Here is a 17,702-nt window from a genome sequence, read left to right as displayed (position 1 = left end):
CTTCGTACATGCGATTTTGGAAAAAAAAAGTGCAAAATGGATAATCGAACTGAAGTTATTTATCGAATTACATTAATTATATTGCATTTTTGGAGTACGAGTAGACAAACCTTAACAGCCTTCACAAAATTTGGAAAAGGAATCAACGTGGCACGTACGTTTGAATATTCGCCGTAGTGGAACATTTTAAGTTCGACGAATTTTAGCGCTTGCAACGAAGTAGATCGGAACCCGACAATCAGGAAACATAGTGAAAAATAGAGAGAAATCTCAGAAGGCATCGCTTGCAAACATCGGGTTCCTCGATTTCGTGGATAAATTTATTTCAGCCAGGAATTTAACAGATGCTTGGATAAAAACCTTTCTTGTATGATCTTTTATCTTTTAGTTTTATTTCGTCTGACCCCCTCCCCTCCCCCCTTCTTGCCCCCTTCTGGCTACGACCATAATAGTAGATGACATTTATAAACTCTTTGGTATACTTATTATCGCCGAAAAACATAACATGAAATTTGCTTTTTGACTACGGAACAACGCACTGTGCATCGTTCTATTTTTGGGTAGCGGCAGGTTCATCACATTAGATGCATCTCTGGATGATAGCAAACTAGAATTTAGCGCAACGTAAAATAGATGTGCGTCGACTGCAGTTAGAATCTGGCATCCACCGGAATAAGAAGAGCTACGTGACTTTGCGACGAATGCTATCTGCAGTGCTCTGCAACCTATAAGTGGATGCAGTTTCTGCGTTAAATTTTGGATGTCCTTGATTACCGGCGTGAGTAATCTGCACTTACAGATAGACGTTCACGCGTAGCTGCTCTCGAGATCTTGAAAGGGACCGGTCACGGTATGGCCACTTCTAGTTGTCACGCTGCAGAAGATCGCGGAGGGAGTCAACTGTAACGCATAAATTGAGGGTTGCTTGTTTTTGGGGGCGAAGGTGGCGAAAAAAAACACTGTTGAGTTCATTGACTAGAGAGCTAAGTAGCGGTTGTGTCGTCTTCGTCGGTGGCTGTGGATTTATCTAAATTCTGACCGAGCGATCTTCGGATAGGTACATGTTGCGTTGTCATTGAATTTCACGTTATCTAGGTGAGTGCAGTGTTGTGAAAAATTTATGTGTAATCGCTACAGCTCGTCGACGGTTGATGATTAGCGAGCTGGTGTCACTGCGGAAGATTAGTTTTGCACGAGACGTCGACGGGATCGGATTTCGGAATGCTGTTAGTGCTAAGTGTATTCGTCGTTATACTCTGTTGTGTGCTTTTCGTGAGCCATCGACGGAAGTACAAATTCGCGGATGCTGTGCCAAGCTTGCAACCGGTGTACCCTTTGCTGGGAAATGCGGACATTATGTGGAAAAGTGATACCGAGAGGTTCGAAACTATCGTGAAGATATTTAGTGAGCATGATCGGATGGTGAAGGTTTGGGCAGGGCCGCAGATGTTGCTCTTTACGTGCCATCCAGATCTGGTGCAGCAGATTCTGTCCAGTAGTGATTGCTTGGAGAAGCCGTTCCTGTACAGCTTTGCCGGGTTCGAGAGAGGACTCTTTACATCGAAATGTAAGTACAGTGTTCAAGAGTTTATGTGAAAAAAAAAACCGTTTATAATCAATGACGCAGACTTATGATGTACCAAATTGAGCAGTTTATTCATATTAAACTGCTCAATTTGGTACATCTGAATTCCAACGATGAATGCATTCATACCTCTCGAGACGCATTGTTTGAAGCATTTTTACTGCATGTGAATAAATTCTCATTTTTAAAGTATCTACTTGTTTTTGAATTGACTTAAATCATTTACATTTGATTTCTCATTCGTTATTATACGATTCGAGAATCTTAATTTGACATCATTGCTAATCTCTCGTTTCAATTTGGTGCTATTTTTAAAAACAATTTGTAGAATCCCACATTAAATTCGAGTTCACTGCATTTTTTGTCGAGAAGTAACAATGAATCAATAAAAATAAAATCAAATAGCAGCTTAAAATATGTGTATTCGAACCACGTATAAAAATTTTAATTTGTGTCATATCATATGCTAGCGAAAAAATATGGGCAAAAATCAGTTCGGCTCGCGGGATGCACGAATTTGTCGACCTAATTGCATCGATAGTAGAGTGTCCATTTTGGTTGTCCCTGGATTCGGGACAAATATCGATACTTGTCCCGGGAAATCTCGGGATCCCGGGATTTCTAAGATTTTCAATAAAACTTTTTTTTTTTTTGTTGAAATGGAAGTGAAATTTCAAGGTAATGACGGTTTTTTCAATTGATACTGAAAAAATAGATTGTTGTACAAGATAAATAGTTGAAGTAAATGATTAATTACAACACAATTTATTCTTATGAAGCTCCTGAACAAAAATTAGTGATTAAAAGCTTTTTCCATACAAAATACCCAAGTTTGGAGAGCTTCTGGTAGTCTGTATAGCGTCTGCAGTTTTATTTATACTGAACTCATTGAATTTCATTCATTTTCCAAAGAGTTTCAGAGGGTTGTTCAAAGAAAAAAATGAGTAACAAAGAGAATTTTGAATTTAATTGAAAAAACAGTGAGTTGGTTAGTTTGTTCGGTAAAGTTCAGCACCTTAAACAGTTACACAAACTTGCAGAACACACTAACCACTCACAACTTACCACACAAAACTTCAGATGATTTGAAGTTCGTCATCCGAATTTCATACAATTCGGACTACCAGAAGCTGAGATACAAATCTCCAAACTTGGGCATTTTGTTTGAAAAAAAAAAAAAAACATCATTTGGGTACTAACTTTTGTCACTGACTGTAGGTTATGGAAGTTTACAAGTTCTCTATTATAAATGAAAGAACGGCATACATTAAATTCATAATATAGCAACAATTTGAACGATCTTCCAAGCAGAAGACAAAGCAATTCAAATCATTTAAGGTACTGTAGTGGATCATACTAGAAGTTAATTAAAGTTGTCCCGGCATAGGGTAAATTATGTATTATGGACAGGCTAAGGATATGTCTGGAAACAGCGATCGATTAACTACCTTAGATACTAATATTTTATTATGTTTTGATACTTATATGCTTAATGTATTATTTTTTTTCAGTTTCTGGAGAGAAAAAGCTTACAAACTGTAGCATTAGCTGCCAAAAAAGCGTTTTTTAATTGTCTGTCTGTTATACATTTCGGACATCAAATATATATATATATATATTGGACACCCTCATGTGAATATAATTTGGACAGGGGCTTTATCTCACTATCTATTCAATGGTAATCAACCGTAATCTATTTTGGACACCACCTGATTTATGCCTTACATACTCATGTTAAGATTTTAGATGAACTTAGCTTCAATTTTAGACATATTTTATCATATTGCCGCCTTTAAACTTTTTATAAAAGCCTATTCTGAGCGTTATTAGTGCGTTTAATGTATGTTCTTGAAACGTACATCCTCTTGCATTCGTAGGTTTCACAGGTGTTCTGTTGATACAATTTACAATTTTGATGTTTTTGAAGCCAATTTTTGATTGTTATGAAAACGGCCGTCATTAATAAGTAGCATAGTGTATTAATAATGCAATACATGGTATTCCGTACATAAATTCCTCATCATCTCATTGTAAATGAGCATAGAACAACTAGCCTGTCCAAATTATATGCATGTCCAAGTTATATACGTTACCCTACTTGGTACTGCCCAGTAGGCTTTTGAGTCGGCTATGGAAAATACTCACACAATATGGCAAATTTGTTTTGCCGTTTTTTTTAACTTTTTCGGTAAGTTTTTTACAAATAGAATTTTATACAAACACGTCGCAACTGCGAAAGAAGCATTTGAATCCGTTAACTCGTTTTGAGCCATTTCGTGACATACAAACACCATTCCATTTTTATTTATATAGATAGAATAGGAATTTATGGGATTAAAATAAGTCTCAGATTAGCTTCACATTAGCCTTTTCATAAAAATACCCATTTATTATTTTTCCTTCATGATGCTTTTATATTTTATCGAATAAGGATTGGCTCTGAAAAAAAAAAAAGATTTGACTTACAATTAACTGAATTTCATCAAATGTTACATTCATCTCGGGAAACCCGGGATTCCCGGGACGGCATAATTCAAATCCCGGGAAACGGGAAATCCCGAAATTTCTCAAATCCCGGGATTTTTTTCCCAGAATGGACACTAATCGATAGCATACAATTGTTGTACTCCGTTTGGCATAAAGTCATTTGGCAAAAGTCGTTTGGCATAACGAGTGATTTAGAATGAGCAAATTCAAAAATAATATACCATACCTTTGAAAATATACAAACTTTTTTCATTAAATATCGTCATTTTTTGAAGCCTTTTACCCAAATCAACAAAACTGAGCCTTATCATATTTTTTTGGTAGGTACTCAACAAGCGTGTCATTTGTTCAGAAATTTGCCAAGCCATGGATGTCAAAAATTGTTGTTACATTAAAGAGTATTACTGAATACAATTCGTGGCAGGTGTGATGGAAGATCTTTTAAGAATAATAATTTCACTACATCCCAGAACATATAGTATCTTTGAGCTTGTTGTGATATACATATTTGAAAATAGTAAATTGGCAAGGAAGGTTTACAGTTAATAATTAAGGGAAAGCTCATAAAACATTTCGCTGCGAATCAAGCTCTGTCCCAGTTGGGACGTAAAATTTGATGAAAGAAGGGAAAATTTATATATATATAAATAGAAATATATAATATAGGCAGTATGTTAACCAAACAGCAAACCTCTCTGCCATACCTTTCCCTCAACCCATACACTTCCGCATGAACTGTCGTAGATGCAGTCGGACTCCACGGTCTACAGTGGGCCAATATAAGTCCCAAGTGACATTTTTAGTTTATTCATTTACTCATTAACTGTTGTTACCACCATATCGTTAAAACTCATTTTAGAACTTATTAGTCTTAACAACCTTAATAAACCTTTGATAAAACTCCGTCAAGCCTGAAAAGGCTCACACTACAGGAGGTTGTTGAGACTATACCTTAAAGCCGTTTCTATACTTTTTAGTTTTGTATCGTATGAATACATCTACCTTTGTAGTGTACTAAAAAAATAAGAGCTATTGTATTGCCTTATTGAGATCAACTAGCGGTATTAAATCTTTAACGATATCCTAAAACACGGAATAAAACCAATGTTAAGAGCTTATGATTTGACAAACATCAACTAATAAGTTGTTTATAAACCATAACCTTTTTTAATGGACCAATGCACGAGTTCATTATTTGAAGGTTTAACGGTGCCGTGTTATTTATGTGGCCATGGAAACCAGTGAATTCGGCACCGCTCAAACGTCAAATTAGTGAACTCGTGCATTGATCCATATTAAAACCATCATGATGTCTGCCGACTCATAATAATTAATTGAAATAAGTAGACGAAAAAACCGAAATTAGTACTATACCATTTAATTCCACTAGAGTTTGTATTCTTTGACAGATACGCGTATTTCGACCTCAACTGTAAGGCCGTCTTCAGTGTCGTCTACTAGACTCGACTTCGAGTCGTTTTGTTCATGGTACATTTGGTGCGGGGGTGAATCTTTCTCATCCGCAGCTTCTTCTGGAACCCATAGTAGGCGCGACTTCCACTGATGATGCGTCTCCTCTCCGTATTTCACGACTAACGTTGTTACCAGCCCTTAACAAGGATCCGAGGTAGACGAATTCATCAACCATCTCAAAAGTATCTCCGTCTATCGTAACACTTCATCCTAGACGGGATCTGTCGCGCTCGGTTCCGCCTATCAGCATGTACTTTGTTTTTGACGCATTCACCACCAGGCCGACTTTTGTCGCTTCACGTTTCAGGCGGGTGTACAGGTCTGCTACCGTTCCAAATGTTCTGCCGACAATATCCATATCATCCGCGAAGCAAACAAATTGGCTAGATCTTGTGAAAATCGTATATCGGTTATTGAACCCGGCTCTCCGCATGATACCTTTTAGCGCGATGTTGAACAACAGGCACGAAAGTCCACCACTCTGTTGAAGTCCCCGGCGGGATTCGAACGAACTGGAATGTCCGCCCGAAATCTTCACGCTATTCTGCACACTGTCCATTGTTGCTCTTATAAGTCTTGTGAGCTTCCCGAGAAAGCTGTACTCGTCCATGATTTTCCATAGCTCTGCACGGTCGATGTTCTCATAAGCCGCTTTAAAATTAATGAACAGGTGATGCGTTGGGACTTGGTATTCACGGCAATCCTGGAGGATTTGCCGTACAGTGAAGATTTAGTCCGTTGTCGAGCGGCCTTTGATGAAACCAGCTTGATAACTTCCCACAAACCCATTTGCTATTGGTGATAGACGACGGAAGATAATCTGGGATAGTACATTGTAGGCGGCATTCAGGATAGTTTACACATTCCAGTTTGTTGCCCTTCTTGTAGATGGGGCATATGACCCCTTGCTTCCACTCCTCCAGCAGCTGTTCCGTTTCCCAGATTCTGACAATCAACCGGTGCAGACAGGCGGCCAACCTCTCCGGGCCCATTTTGATGAGTTCAGCTCCAATACCATCCTTACCAGCGGCCTTGTTGTTCTTGAGCTGGTTGATGGCATCCTTAACTTCCCTCAATGTGGGGGCAAGTTGGTTTCCTTCATCCGCCGTGCTGACGTAGTCACTTCCTCCGCTGTCGTGACCCTCGGCGCCTGTGTTCTCCGTGCCATTCAGGTGTTCATCGTAGTGCTGATTCCACCTTTCAATCACCTCACGTCTGTCCGACCTACCTCGCATCGCTACATCATGCGGCGGCGACGTTCGGTTGGGCCAGTCGCGCTAGGTTATACCGAGGTGGGCGTCGATACCGTACATTGTTGATGACGGATAGTTTTGGGCGCAGTTTCACCATCACTAGATAGTGATCAGAGTCAATGTTAGCGCCACGATAGGTTCAGACGTCGGTTATATCGGAGAAGTGCCGTCCATCTGTGGTCGATTTGTGATTCCGCCTTTCAAATTTAATTTTTTTTCCGAAGTTTCGATATCTTGCATAAGACAATTGAGATTTAGGAAGGCTCTAACATGGCTTAGTGCAGTCTTCGAAGTTTAATCTATGTCTTTATAAGACAAGGAAGAAGAGGTTTTAAGTATAAGTTTTAACAGACACTATTCAGCTCCTTCAAAATATAATTTATTATCAACAAATTTGCCCGGCAAATGAGATTTAATGGAAGCTCTTATAGATATCTTCAAAGCATTTTTAAAGTGGCTTTTTCCAAAAAGAACGTTTAGAACTTTTCAATGCTTTATTAAATCTGTTAGGAATGAAAGCAGCGCTGATAAAACCTCCATAAATAACATCAAAGATCAAAAAGCACTGAAATTGGTACTTGGGGTGCAACATCAATTCCTCTCCCTTCCCCTCATTGGTCTGCATTCTTACGTGGCAGGCGTCATTGTTGCATAAAACAGAAGGTCACCTGCACGTTTACACTGAGGGTGTCTGTAAGTCCCAAGCAGTCATCTAGTTGATTTCTTGTGTAAGTGCAGCTGATCTGGCGATACTGGAGTATACAATTTTATTGTAACACAGAGTCCCGAAGTCCTTTCTCATATATCGGACTATTACTGATTACTGATTACTGATTACTGGGCAGGCCTGTTGTATAGCTTGGCCGGGCTTTAGCGAGGGCTCTTCACGTCGAATCATGAACCAAAAGAATACAATTTTATTGTTACACAGAGTCCCGAAGTCCTTGTTTGGGACATAATGAGATTAAAAATTGCACAGTTCAATACCGATTTTGTTGAATTTTCGAACATGGTTGCAGCCTCTATACAAAATTCGTCTTTTTATACATGGACAGATAGATAAAAATACTGTTTTAATAACAAAAGTATTACAACTTCGTTTTTTTTTTTTTTTTTTTTTTTTTTTTTTTTTTTTTTTTTTTTTTTTTTTTTTTTTTTTTTAATTTCTTTATTAGTATCATTCCAAACATTACATTCATTTCTTATATATAGGTGTTCTGTGTTATTAGACAACACTATCATCCTAATTTGGTAAAACAAATTTAAGATTTAATTAACATTTTGTTAACAACATATTACATTTCAGTTGCCGTAGCAGTTCAGTTTTTTTACAGGTGAGTTGATTTCACTTGCTTATAAGAGAAAAAAAAAACGTTTTTAATATACTTAACCTAACTTAACCTAAACATATAACGCATTAATCGTGGCAATAGAAGATTGTAACGATTTTTGCCTGAAATTATTTATTATTTTATTTGACATTTGTTCCAATGTTTCAACATTGGATATTCTATGTAACTCATTGGTACTATACCAGGGAGGAAGTCTCAGAATCATTTTCAAAATTTTATTTTGAATTCTCTGCAGAGCTTTCTTCCTGGTATTACAACAGCTAGTCCATATTGGTACAGCATACAACATGGCTGGCCTGAAAATTTGTTTGAATATCAAAAGTTTGTTCTTAAGACAAAGTTTTGATTTTCTATTAATAAGGGGATAGAGACATTTTACATATTTATTACATTTGGCTTGAATGCCCTCAATGTGATTTTTGAAAGTTAAATTCTTATCTAGCATGAGCCCTAGATACTTAACTTCATCTGACCAATTTATTGGAACCCCTCTCATCGTGACAACATGTCTACTTGAAGGTTTCAAATAAAGAGCTTTTGGTTTATGTGGGAATATTATTAGTTGAGTTTTGGAAGCATTAGGAGAAATCTTCCATTTTTGCAAGTATGAAGAAAAAATATCCAAACTTTTTTGCAATCGACTAAAGATGACACGCAGGCTTCGTCCTCTGGCGGAGAGGCCTGTGTCATCCGCAAATAAAGATTTTTGACATCCCTGAGGTAACTCAGGTAAGTCAGATGTGAAAATATTGTATAATATTGGTCCCAAAATGCTGCCTTGAGGAACACCAGCTCTTACAGGAAGTCTTTCAGATCTGGAGTTTTGATAATTAACCTGAAGTGTACGATTTGACAGATAACTTTGAATTATTCTAACAATGTATGTTGGAAAATTAAAGTTTTTTAATTTTACAATCAAACCTTCATGCCAAACACTGTCGAATGCTTTTTCTATGTCTAGAAGAGCAAGACCAGTAGAATAGCCTTCAGATTTGTTGGAACGGATCAAATTTGTTACACATAAAAGTTGATGAGTGGTCGAATGTCCATGGCGGAATCCGAACTGTTCACTGGCAAAAATTGAATTTTCGTTGATGTGGGCCATCATTCTGTTCAAAATAACCTTTTCAAAAAGTTTACTGATGGAGGAAAGCAAACTGATTGGACGATAGCTAGAAGCTTCTGCAGGATTTTTGTCTGGTTTTAAAATTGGAACAACCTTAGCATTTTTCCATTTGTCAGGAAAATATGCTAATTGAAAACATTTGTTAAATATATCAACTAAAAATGATAAGCTACTTTCTGGAAGTTTCTTGATGAGGATGTAGAAAATTCCATCATCGCCAGGAGCTTTCATGTTTTTGAATTTTTTAATAATAGTTCTCACTTCTTCCAAATCAGTCTCCCAGGCATTTTCGAAAACGTTCTCTTGATTGCGAATATTTTCGAACTCCTGAGTAATTTGATTTTCACTTGGACTAGTGAGTCCCAAATTATAATTGTGCGCGCTTTCAAACTGCATAGCAAGTTTTTGAGCTTTTTCGCAATTAGTTAGTAATAATTTGTTTTCCTCTTTCAATGCCGGTATTGGCTTCTGAGGTTTTTTCAAGATTTTAGATAATTTCCAAAAGGGCTTAGAGCCAGGGTCCAATTGAGAAATCTTATTTTCAAATTTTTTGTTTCTTAATTGAGCAAAACGTTTCTTGATTTCTTTCTGCAAATCCTGCCATATAATTTTCATAGCAGGATCGCGAGTGCGTTGAAATTGCCTTCTCCTCACGTTTTTAAGACGGATCAAGAGTTTAAGATCATCGTCTATAATCACGGATTCAAATTTTACTTCACATTTTGGAATTGCAATGCTCCGGGCTTCAACAATGGAATTTGTTAAAGTTTCAAGAGCATTGTCAATATCAAGTTTAGTTTCTAAAGAAATGTTAACATCAAGATTGGAGTCAACATCTTCTTCTTCTTTCTGGTGTTACGTCCCCGCTGGGACAGAGCCTGCTTCTCAGCTTAGTGTTCTTATGAGCACTTCCACAGTTATTAACTGAGAGCTTACTATGCCAATGACCATTTTTGCATGCGTATATCGTGTGGCAGGTACGAAGATACTCTATGCCCTGGGAAGTCGAGAAAATTTCCAACCCGAAAAGATCCTCGACCGGTGGGATTCGAACCCACGACCCTCAGCTTGGTCATGCTGAATAGCTGCGCGTTTACCGCTACGGCTATCTGGGCCCCTAACAACAACGTTTCATATATATTCCAGTCGGCTCGTAAATAATTGAAAGTGGAGCTGATAGGATTGAGAATCGCTTCTTGGGATATTTGAAATGTAACAGGGACATGATCAGAATCAAAATCAGCATGAGTAATCAGTTGGCTACAAAGATGACTAGAGTCGGTTAAGACCAAATCAATCGTAGATGGATTTCTAGAAGAGGAAAAACATGTGGGGCTATCAGGGTATTGAATTGAGAAATATCCTGAAGAGCACTCATCAAATAAAATTCTGCCGTTGGAATTACTTTGAGAATTATTCCATGACCGATGTTTGGCATTAAAGTCACCAATGACAAAAAATTTTGACTTATTGCGAGTCAATTTACGCAAGTCAGTTTGGAGCAAATTAACTTGCTGCCCAGAGCATTGAAAAGGCAAATAGGCAGCTATGAAAGTATATTTACCAAACTGTGTTTCAACAGAAACACCTAAAGTTTCAAAAACTTTAGTTTCAAATGATGAAAACAGTTGATGTTTTATACGCCTATGAATGATGATTGCAACTCCCCCACATGCCACATCAAGTCGATCATTCCGATAAACAAAAAAGTTAGGATCTCTTTTGAGTTTAGATCCAGGTTTTAAATACGTTTCGGTAATAATTGCTATATGCACGTTATTAACCGTAAGAAAATTAAACAACTCGTCCTCTTTACCATTCAGAGAACGAGCATTCCAATTTAAAATATTTAAATTATTATTTGGATCCATTAGAAAAACGTAATCCAATAACAATTTGATTTGTAAATTTTACACCTACTTGGACAGCTTCAGTCATAGTGGTGGCTTTGAACATTGCATCAATCATTAGATTCAATTGTTCAGTTAGAAAATTAAAATCAGAGGCAGACATGTCATGTGATTTCCCATTGGAATTTCCGGTAGACGAAGAAGCGGAATTACCTGTGGCGGTAGGGTTTTTTCCATTTAATTTGAAACAAGTAGAATGGGTACCCATGGATCGAACAGGGGAGGAGGTAGAATTTCCTGCTACGATATCGGCAAAGGATTTACCGTGGGTAGATACATTCGAAATAGAAAGATTCGAACGGCTACCCGACGGATTAAAATTAGTTTGTGAATGAGCATGATTATGATCTTCCTGATGGGTATGATTCATGATCAAGCGATCGTTAACTGAAAAATGAGCATTGTTCGATACTCTACCAGGCAAATTCCGGAAACGACCGTTATCGTAACGGATATTATCTTTCATCTGCCTGGCACGAGCCTCAATGACCTTTTTGCGTGAAGGACAATTCCAAAAATTGGACTTATGGTTAGCCCCGCAATTACAACATATGAATTTGGTGGTATCTTCCTTCACTGGACAGACGTCTTTGGCGTGAGAAGAACCTCCGCAAATCATGCATTTAGCATCCATGCGACAATTTTTTGTACCATGACCCCACTTTTGGCACCGACGGCACTGAGTGGGGTTCTGGTAATTTCCTCCAGGTTTCTGGAAATGTTCCCATGTCACACGGACATCAAACAAAAGTTTTGCTTTTTCTAAAGCTTTAATGTTATTTAGTTCTTTTTTGTTAAAGTGAACTAAATAAAATTCTTGAGAAAGCCCTTTCCGAACAATGCCAGATTGGGTTCTCTTTTTCATAATGATTACTTGGACTGGGGAAAATCCAAGTAAATCATTTATTCCATTTTTGATCTCTTCAGGTGATTTATAGTCACTTGAGAGACCTTTCAAGACAACTTTGAACAAACGTTCAGTTTTGTCGTCATAAGTAAAACATTTGTGCTTCTTCTCTTCAAGATGTTTGAGAAGAAGTTCACGATCTTTAAGAGTTTCCGGCAAAACGCGACAGTCTCCTTTCTTTGCGATTTGGAAGGAAACCTTGATTCCCCTAATGGAGTTCAAGATCTCCTGCCTAAATCCCGCAAATTCGGAACAACTGACCACGATAGGCGGCACTCTTTGCTTCCTCACTTGAATCAAAGAGCCTGGGCTAGAGGCTGCATCAATTTGGTGTTCGGAAAATTTGTCTAGAGCATCGAACTGATTGCTCATTTCGATACAATTATTCATTTCACCCTTGGAAGAAAGTTCGCATTCCGGAGAAACGTCCTTTCTTCCATTCTTGCCACGTGTAGTGACAGTTTTAAAACCCACTTTTTTGGAAGGAAGTAGTGAATTCAGAGATTCACCCTTCCTTTTGTTAGTTGTTGATACCATGTTTAGTTAATAAACGAAAGAAGACGTGACCTTCGAGAGGTTTTTTCCCTAGACGGTGTCCAAGAAGGATTACCACCGCTAGCTTTCGCCAACGGGTCCAACGAAAAATCGAAGGCACGGGTCCAAACAAGGATCGTAAAGGGATCAATAGTAGAAAAAATAGTACTGAAAAGTACTGTTTTGGTAGCACTGAAAAGTACCGTTTTTAATTTTAGCACTGAAAAGTACTGTTTTTGTAGCACTGAAAAGTACTGTTTTATTGCTTTAGGTAGTTTTTAAGAAAACTTCCAAGAGCAGAGAGAATTCGTGTACGCACAGCACGAAGGTACGATGCGCACTGTTACAACTTCGTTGATTCTTATTCCTTAATACCTATAAACTGATTCCTTTATTACAATTGACATATAAATCAACATAAGAGAATGTAAAATTGCATGCAATCGATAAATAATACCATTTAAACAGTTAATATCTAAAAAACCAGACGTGCTCTGACATTGTTGAAAGCGGCAATAGATTAAACGATCTTATCTAAGTCAACAACAATAATTTTGTGCTTGGCACAAATACTTGTTTCACTGTGTAATCAATGACACAAATTTAGAGCAATTTTAATATGGTTTTCAGGAGCACCTTGAGCCGGGTGATGCTAAAATTAAAAGTGCTGCAATATTCAGTTTTGGAAGAATTTTTCAAAATGACCAAAGAGCCCTTAAACCCTTTCCAAAAACACATTTTTGATTCTGTTCAAACGAATCATCTTGTTTGAAACATCATTCATACATGGACCTTTTTTTTCTTATAGATTGAAACATTAGACAGAAATCGATAATCACTATGAGCGGTACCTCATGCAAACCGTTGGGATTCATCTTTAATTTGGCTGTTTTATTGTGGCTCTGCATTTCGTTTCACGACATCCCATTCCACTTCACTCTATTCCATGAATGACGTTTGAACCATTTTTAACTTGAGCGATGTGCAGATAAGCGAGGGTCATATTGAAAGTGTTCAAACCAACAGGAATATCCGATATATGAAAAGATTTTGATTATATTCAGTAAAAAATATAATGACTCTTATCATCTTTATTTGATTTCTTGGTCAGTAATGTTATAGATATTACGTTATAATTGCAGATCTTCTTTTGTCGTCATTGTGAATCACTGATTCAATGTGATGCTAATTTTTGAAAAGAGTGTGTAGATTGCGCATAAAGTTCGAGTTCAATGCTTGATAATTAACAATGAATCGATAAAAGAAAAGGCAAATTGGCGAATAAAACAGTGGAACAACCTTTTTTTTCTCAAGCATCAACATATATGAGTCAATTTGAATCGACTCATATACAAGTCTTCCTAATCGTACAGGGGATAGGAAAACCGATTGAGATAGGCACATTTTTGGCTAATGCGTCCGAAAAATTGATGAAATTGGATGCATCTGGAATAGACTGGCCCAGCTCAGTATGGGAGAAAAATAAAGTTATATAATTCCACGGGGCACCCCCCAGAATTATTCCTTAGGGTAAGAGGAAGACTTCTTGAAAATTTCAACTCATTTGGTCGTTCCATGAGTTGGCGCATTTGAATTGAAGTTAATATGGGATTTCCTGCCCAAGCATATGGGAAACAGCACATCATCTACTGTTTGGTTCAGGAAAATTATTGATCGCGTTCAATTGAATCCAGAACGTCAAAAACACTACTTGATACCATAGCAAACAATATTGTAGAAGGTTGCATCATGATTAAAATTGATAAAGTTGGTGTTTTAACTATCTGAAGTAGATCTGCAATACAGCTCTGTTTTTCTTCAACATATCATGATGGTTACCACGAGACGCATCATAGCCACCTATGACGCTGGGCGAGCTGCTGCGCAAGACGCATGCATATATGTGAATGTACGGGAGTTCTGATCTAAGCCTAACTGAAATGTTAATGAAAATGAGCTCAACATAAGATACAACCTTCTGCAGTTATGTTCATTAGGGAATCAACTAGTGTATTTGTCATTCTGGGCCCAATTGAACACGATCAATTAGTATTCAGAACGAAACAGTGACAAAGGGTAAATTTTCGATATATTTGAAACGAATATCCCATACAAACTTCGAATTGAATGCGCCAGCTGGTGGCGCAACCAATTGAGTTGAAATTTTGAAAGACCTTTTTTCTTACCCTAAGGCACATATCTAGGGAGTGCTCCATTGAGTTTTACAACTTTTTTTGTTTAAGGGCCAGTCTAATCTGGAAGCATTTCGGGGTAGTGTCATAGAGTCTGTTATAAATATCTCGGGTTTACAATTTGACTTCGTGGGAAACCAAATAAAATCATTTCCCGGGAAATTCCCAAAATGTGGGGATAAAGCTAATTTGATACATTTTGTAAAGTTATTCTTCGTATTTCATGTATAATATATTTTATACCCGTAAATTTTTCTTTAAAACAAAAAAGTTCTTAGAATAAATCTAAATTCTATGCAATAAAAATGAAAGTGCAGCTCATTCTTGAAAAATTATATAAAGTTGAAATTATAATTATATTTATGCTGCAGTGAAACGCAAGTCAGTCCCATCTGCATCTTCACAACCCATTTTCTCAATGCTTACTTTTTACAGATGGGACTGCAACAAAATCCATGAAGAACTTTATATATTTCTTGAGGAGAAAATATCCTTAAAAATATATGATTTTTATTGGTTAATACTTGATAAAGAAAAACAACAAATAAATACCTAAATATGAGATCACAATTGGCGATTTTAATATAATTTGTCTATTCTTCCAAAAAATATAACTTTCGGAAAAATATAAGAATCTCGGGAAGTACAAAAATTCCAGGAAACAAAAAATATTTCCCGGGAAACGGAAATCCCAGGAAATCTCATTTTCAGGGAATTCTTCCCGAGATTGGAAACTATTTTATCATCATCAGTTTCCGAATAGATTCAGAAACCACCAAAAGTTTGCCCACGATGTTCAACTTCAAATTGAGACGCAAATAATTACATATTACAGGTCGGACTCGATTATCCGGAGACTCGATTATCCGGTGACTCGATTATCCGGGATTCGATTATCCGGAATTTTCGACCCGATCATCCGGATTTTTTTTTATATTCTTGTTTTTCTATTTTTATGCATAAATCTGAGAAAATTTGGTATTGCAATATACAAAATAAATAGTTTTGCAGTTTTGAACGTATTTGGGTATGAAAAAGTGTTTTTGTGTATGCTGATCAAAAATATTTTTTCTTGTATAGACCCCTACTGTTCCCAGGGGCCCAGATAGCGGTAAACGCGCAGCTATTCAGCAAGACCAAGCTGAGGGTCGTGGGTTCGAATCCCACCGGTCGAGGATCTTTTCGGGTTGGAAATTTTCTCGGCTTCCCAGGGCATAGAGTATCTTCGTACCTGCCACACGATATACGAATGCAAAAATGGTCATTGGCACAGTAAGCTCTCAGTTAATAACTGTGGAAGTGTTCATAAGAACATAAGCTGAGAAGCCGGCTCTGTCCCAGTGGGGACGTAATGCCAGAAAGAAGAAGAACCCCTACTGTTCCTAGAAATAATTTTTGGCTACGACACCGCATCATATAAACAAAACAACGAAAAATGATAATATTTGAGTTCTTTTATCGAAGAATTCAATTTTTTTCTTAGTAATTCGAATATCCGGAATGAAATAAAAATCGATACTCCGGATAATCGAGTCCGACCTGTATTAAATTTTGATCTGGATGCGGTTATTTACGGTGTCATCTAGCAATATTTCCATTCACATATAATATTAAATTCATCAGTGAATTAAACTTTAAGATTCCAAACGCAAAGGGGTGTAAGTGACATTATGGTCAGTTTTGAGTTGACTATACTGAAAAACATTACTGGTTTCAAGTTTTTTAATAGTATTTTTAGGTGATTTCTTCGTCGAACAGAAAAAATGGCATACCGTAAATTCGGTTGAAATTGATCACCGTGTCATTCGATTTTATTTCTTCCTAATAGAGCACAAATATTAATACAACCTGCAGAGAATCAACGGTGTTTGTCGTAAATATTGTGTGTTATGAAGTTTTTTGTGTGGTAAAGTGGAAATAATGTAAAATTTAAAAATCATGTACGTTGTAGTATTGACAAACATCCATAAACTTCTAGTTCTAAACAAGGATTTGATCATTTTATCAACCTGAAAGTTTGTAAGGATGCTTAAAATATATCCCCGAGCCCGATTTCATTTTTTAAACTCGTACCGGTTGAAATAATTAAATTTCTGTTAGATATCAGGGGTTTTTCTTGGGACTACATTTAGGCGTTTTCATAGCAATTCTTGAAGTTAACTATTAGAGTGGTTCAAAAAATCGTTTCTGCTCCACACCGCTCATTCGATTCTACATCAAATTCTGAGTGTCATCCCAAAATTTGAGCTCATTTGGATGAAAACTGAGACTGCACAAGCCCTTCAAAGTTTATATGGGAATTACTATGAGAAAAGCAAGCAATTCATTCAATCGGTCATAGTGTTTGCCCATGTGCTCTTGGGGATTAGAGCTACGTTGATACAGTGAGATACATTCATCAGCTACAACTTTGCCAAAGACCGTTTTTAAATCGGGGGCGTCCGTAATTAGTTAATGATTTTTGAATGATTTGCAAAACTTTGGCTATAATTATTGGGCTGTTCTGCAGGCATCACTGAATATGTGCAGTAAAACATTTTTTTTTCTGTTTCTGTTCGGGATGAACCACTGCGACCAGTTTTCTTTGATCTTTTGTGGTATACCCGTGTCCTGTTGTTTGGCATTTTCAACATTATTGAAAACAGACAAGAAAAACCGTGAAAAATGATCAATTTTACCCGAAATTACGGTAATTCGTAGAAGATTGGCTTGTTTTTATTTTGCTCCCATACAATTTGTAAGGAACAGAAAATTACACCCCTTGGCTATTGAACCCCTCACTTTATTTCACATTCCGTTACAAGAAATTTAATTCAGTAATACTTAATTTCTTATTAGATCGTCCACTAATTACGTAAGGGTTAATGAGGTTGGAGGGGGTCT

At 37.1% G+C, this 17,702-nt stretch overlaps 1 protein-coding gene across 1 annotated transcript in view; it reads left to right on the top strand.

Moving 5' to 3' along the window:
• The first annotated feature begins 663 nt into the window (after positions 1-663).
• The window catches only part of LOC5566939 (cytochrome P450 4c21), a 64,841-nt gene continuing 47,802 nt past the window's right edge, over positions 664-17,702 (top strand). The window contains exon 1 of the mRNA XM_021846032.1: positions 664-1,567. Within this exon, the coding sequence (XP_021701724.1) occupies positions 1,222-1,567 (346 nt within the window). The 5' untranslated portion in view covers positions 664-1,221. The remainder of the gene's footprint in view (positions 1,568-17,702) is intronic.

Source organism: Aedes aegypti, chromosome 2 (genome assembly GCF_002204515.2).
Source record: "Aedes aegypti strain LVP_AGWG chromosome 2, AaegL5.0 Primary Assembly, whole genome shotgun sequence".
Taxonomy (NCBI): Eukaryota; Metazoa; Arthropoda; class Insecta; order Diptera; family Culicidae; genus Aedes; species Aedes aegypti.
Note: the sequence above shows the minus strand (reverse complement) of the source record. Positions and strands in the feature narration are given on the sequence as shown.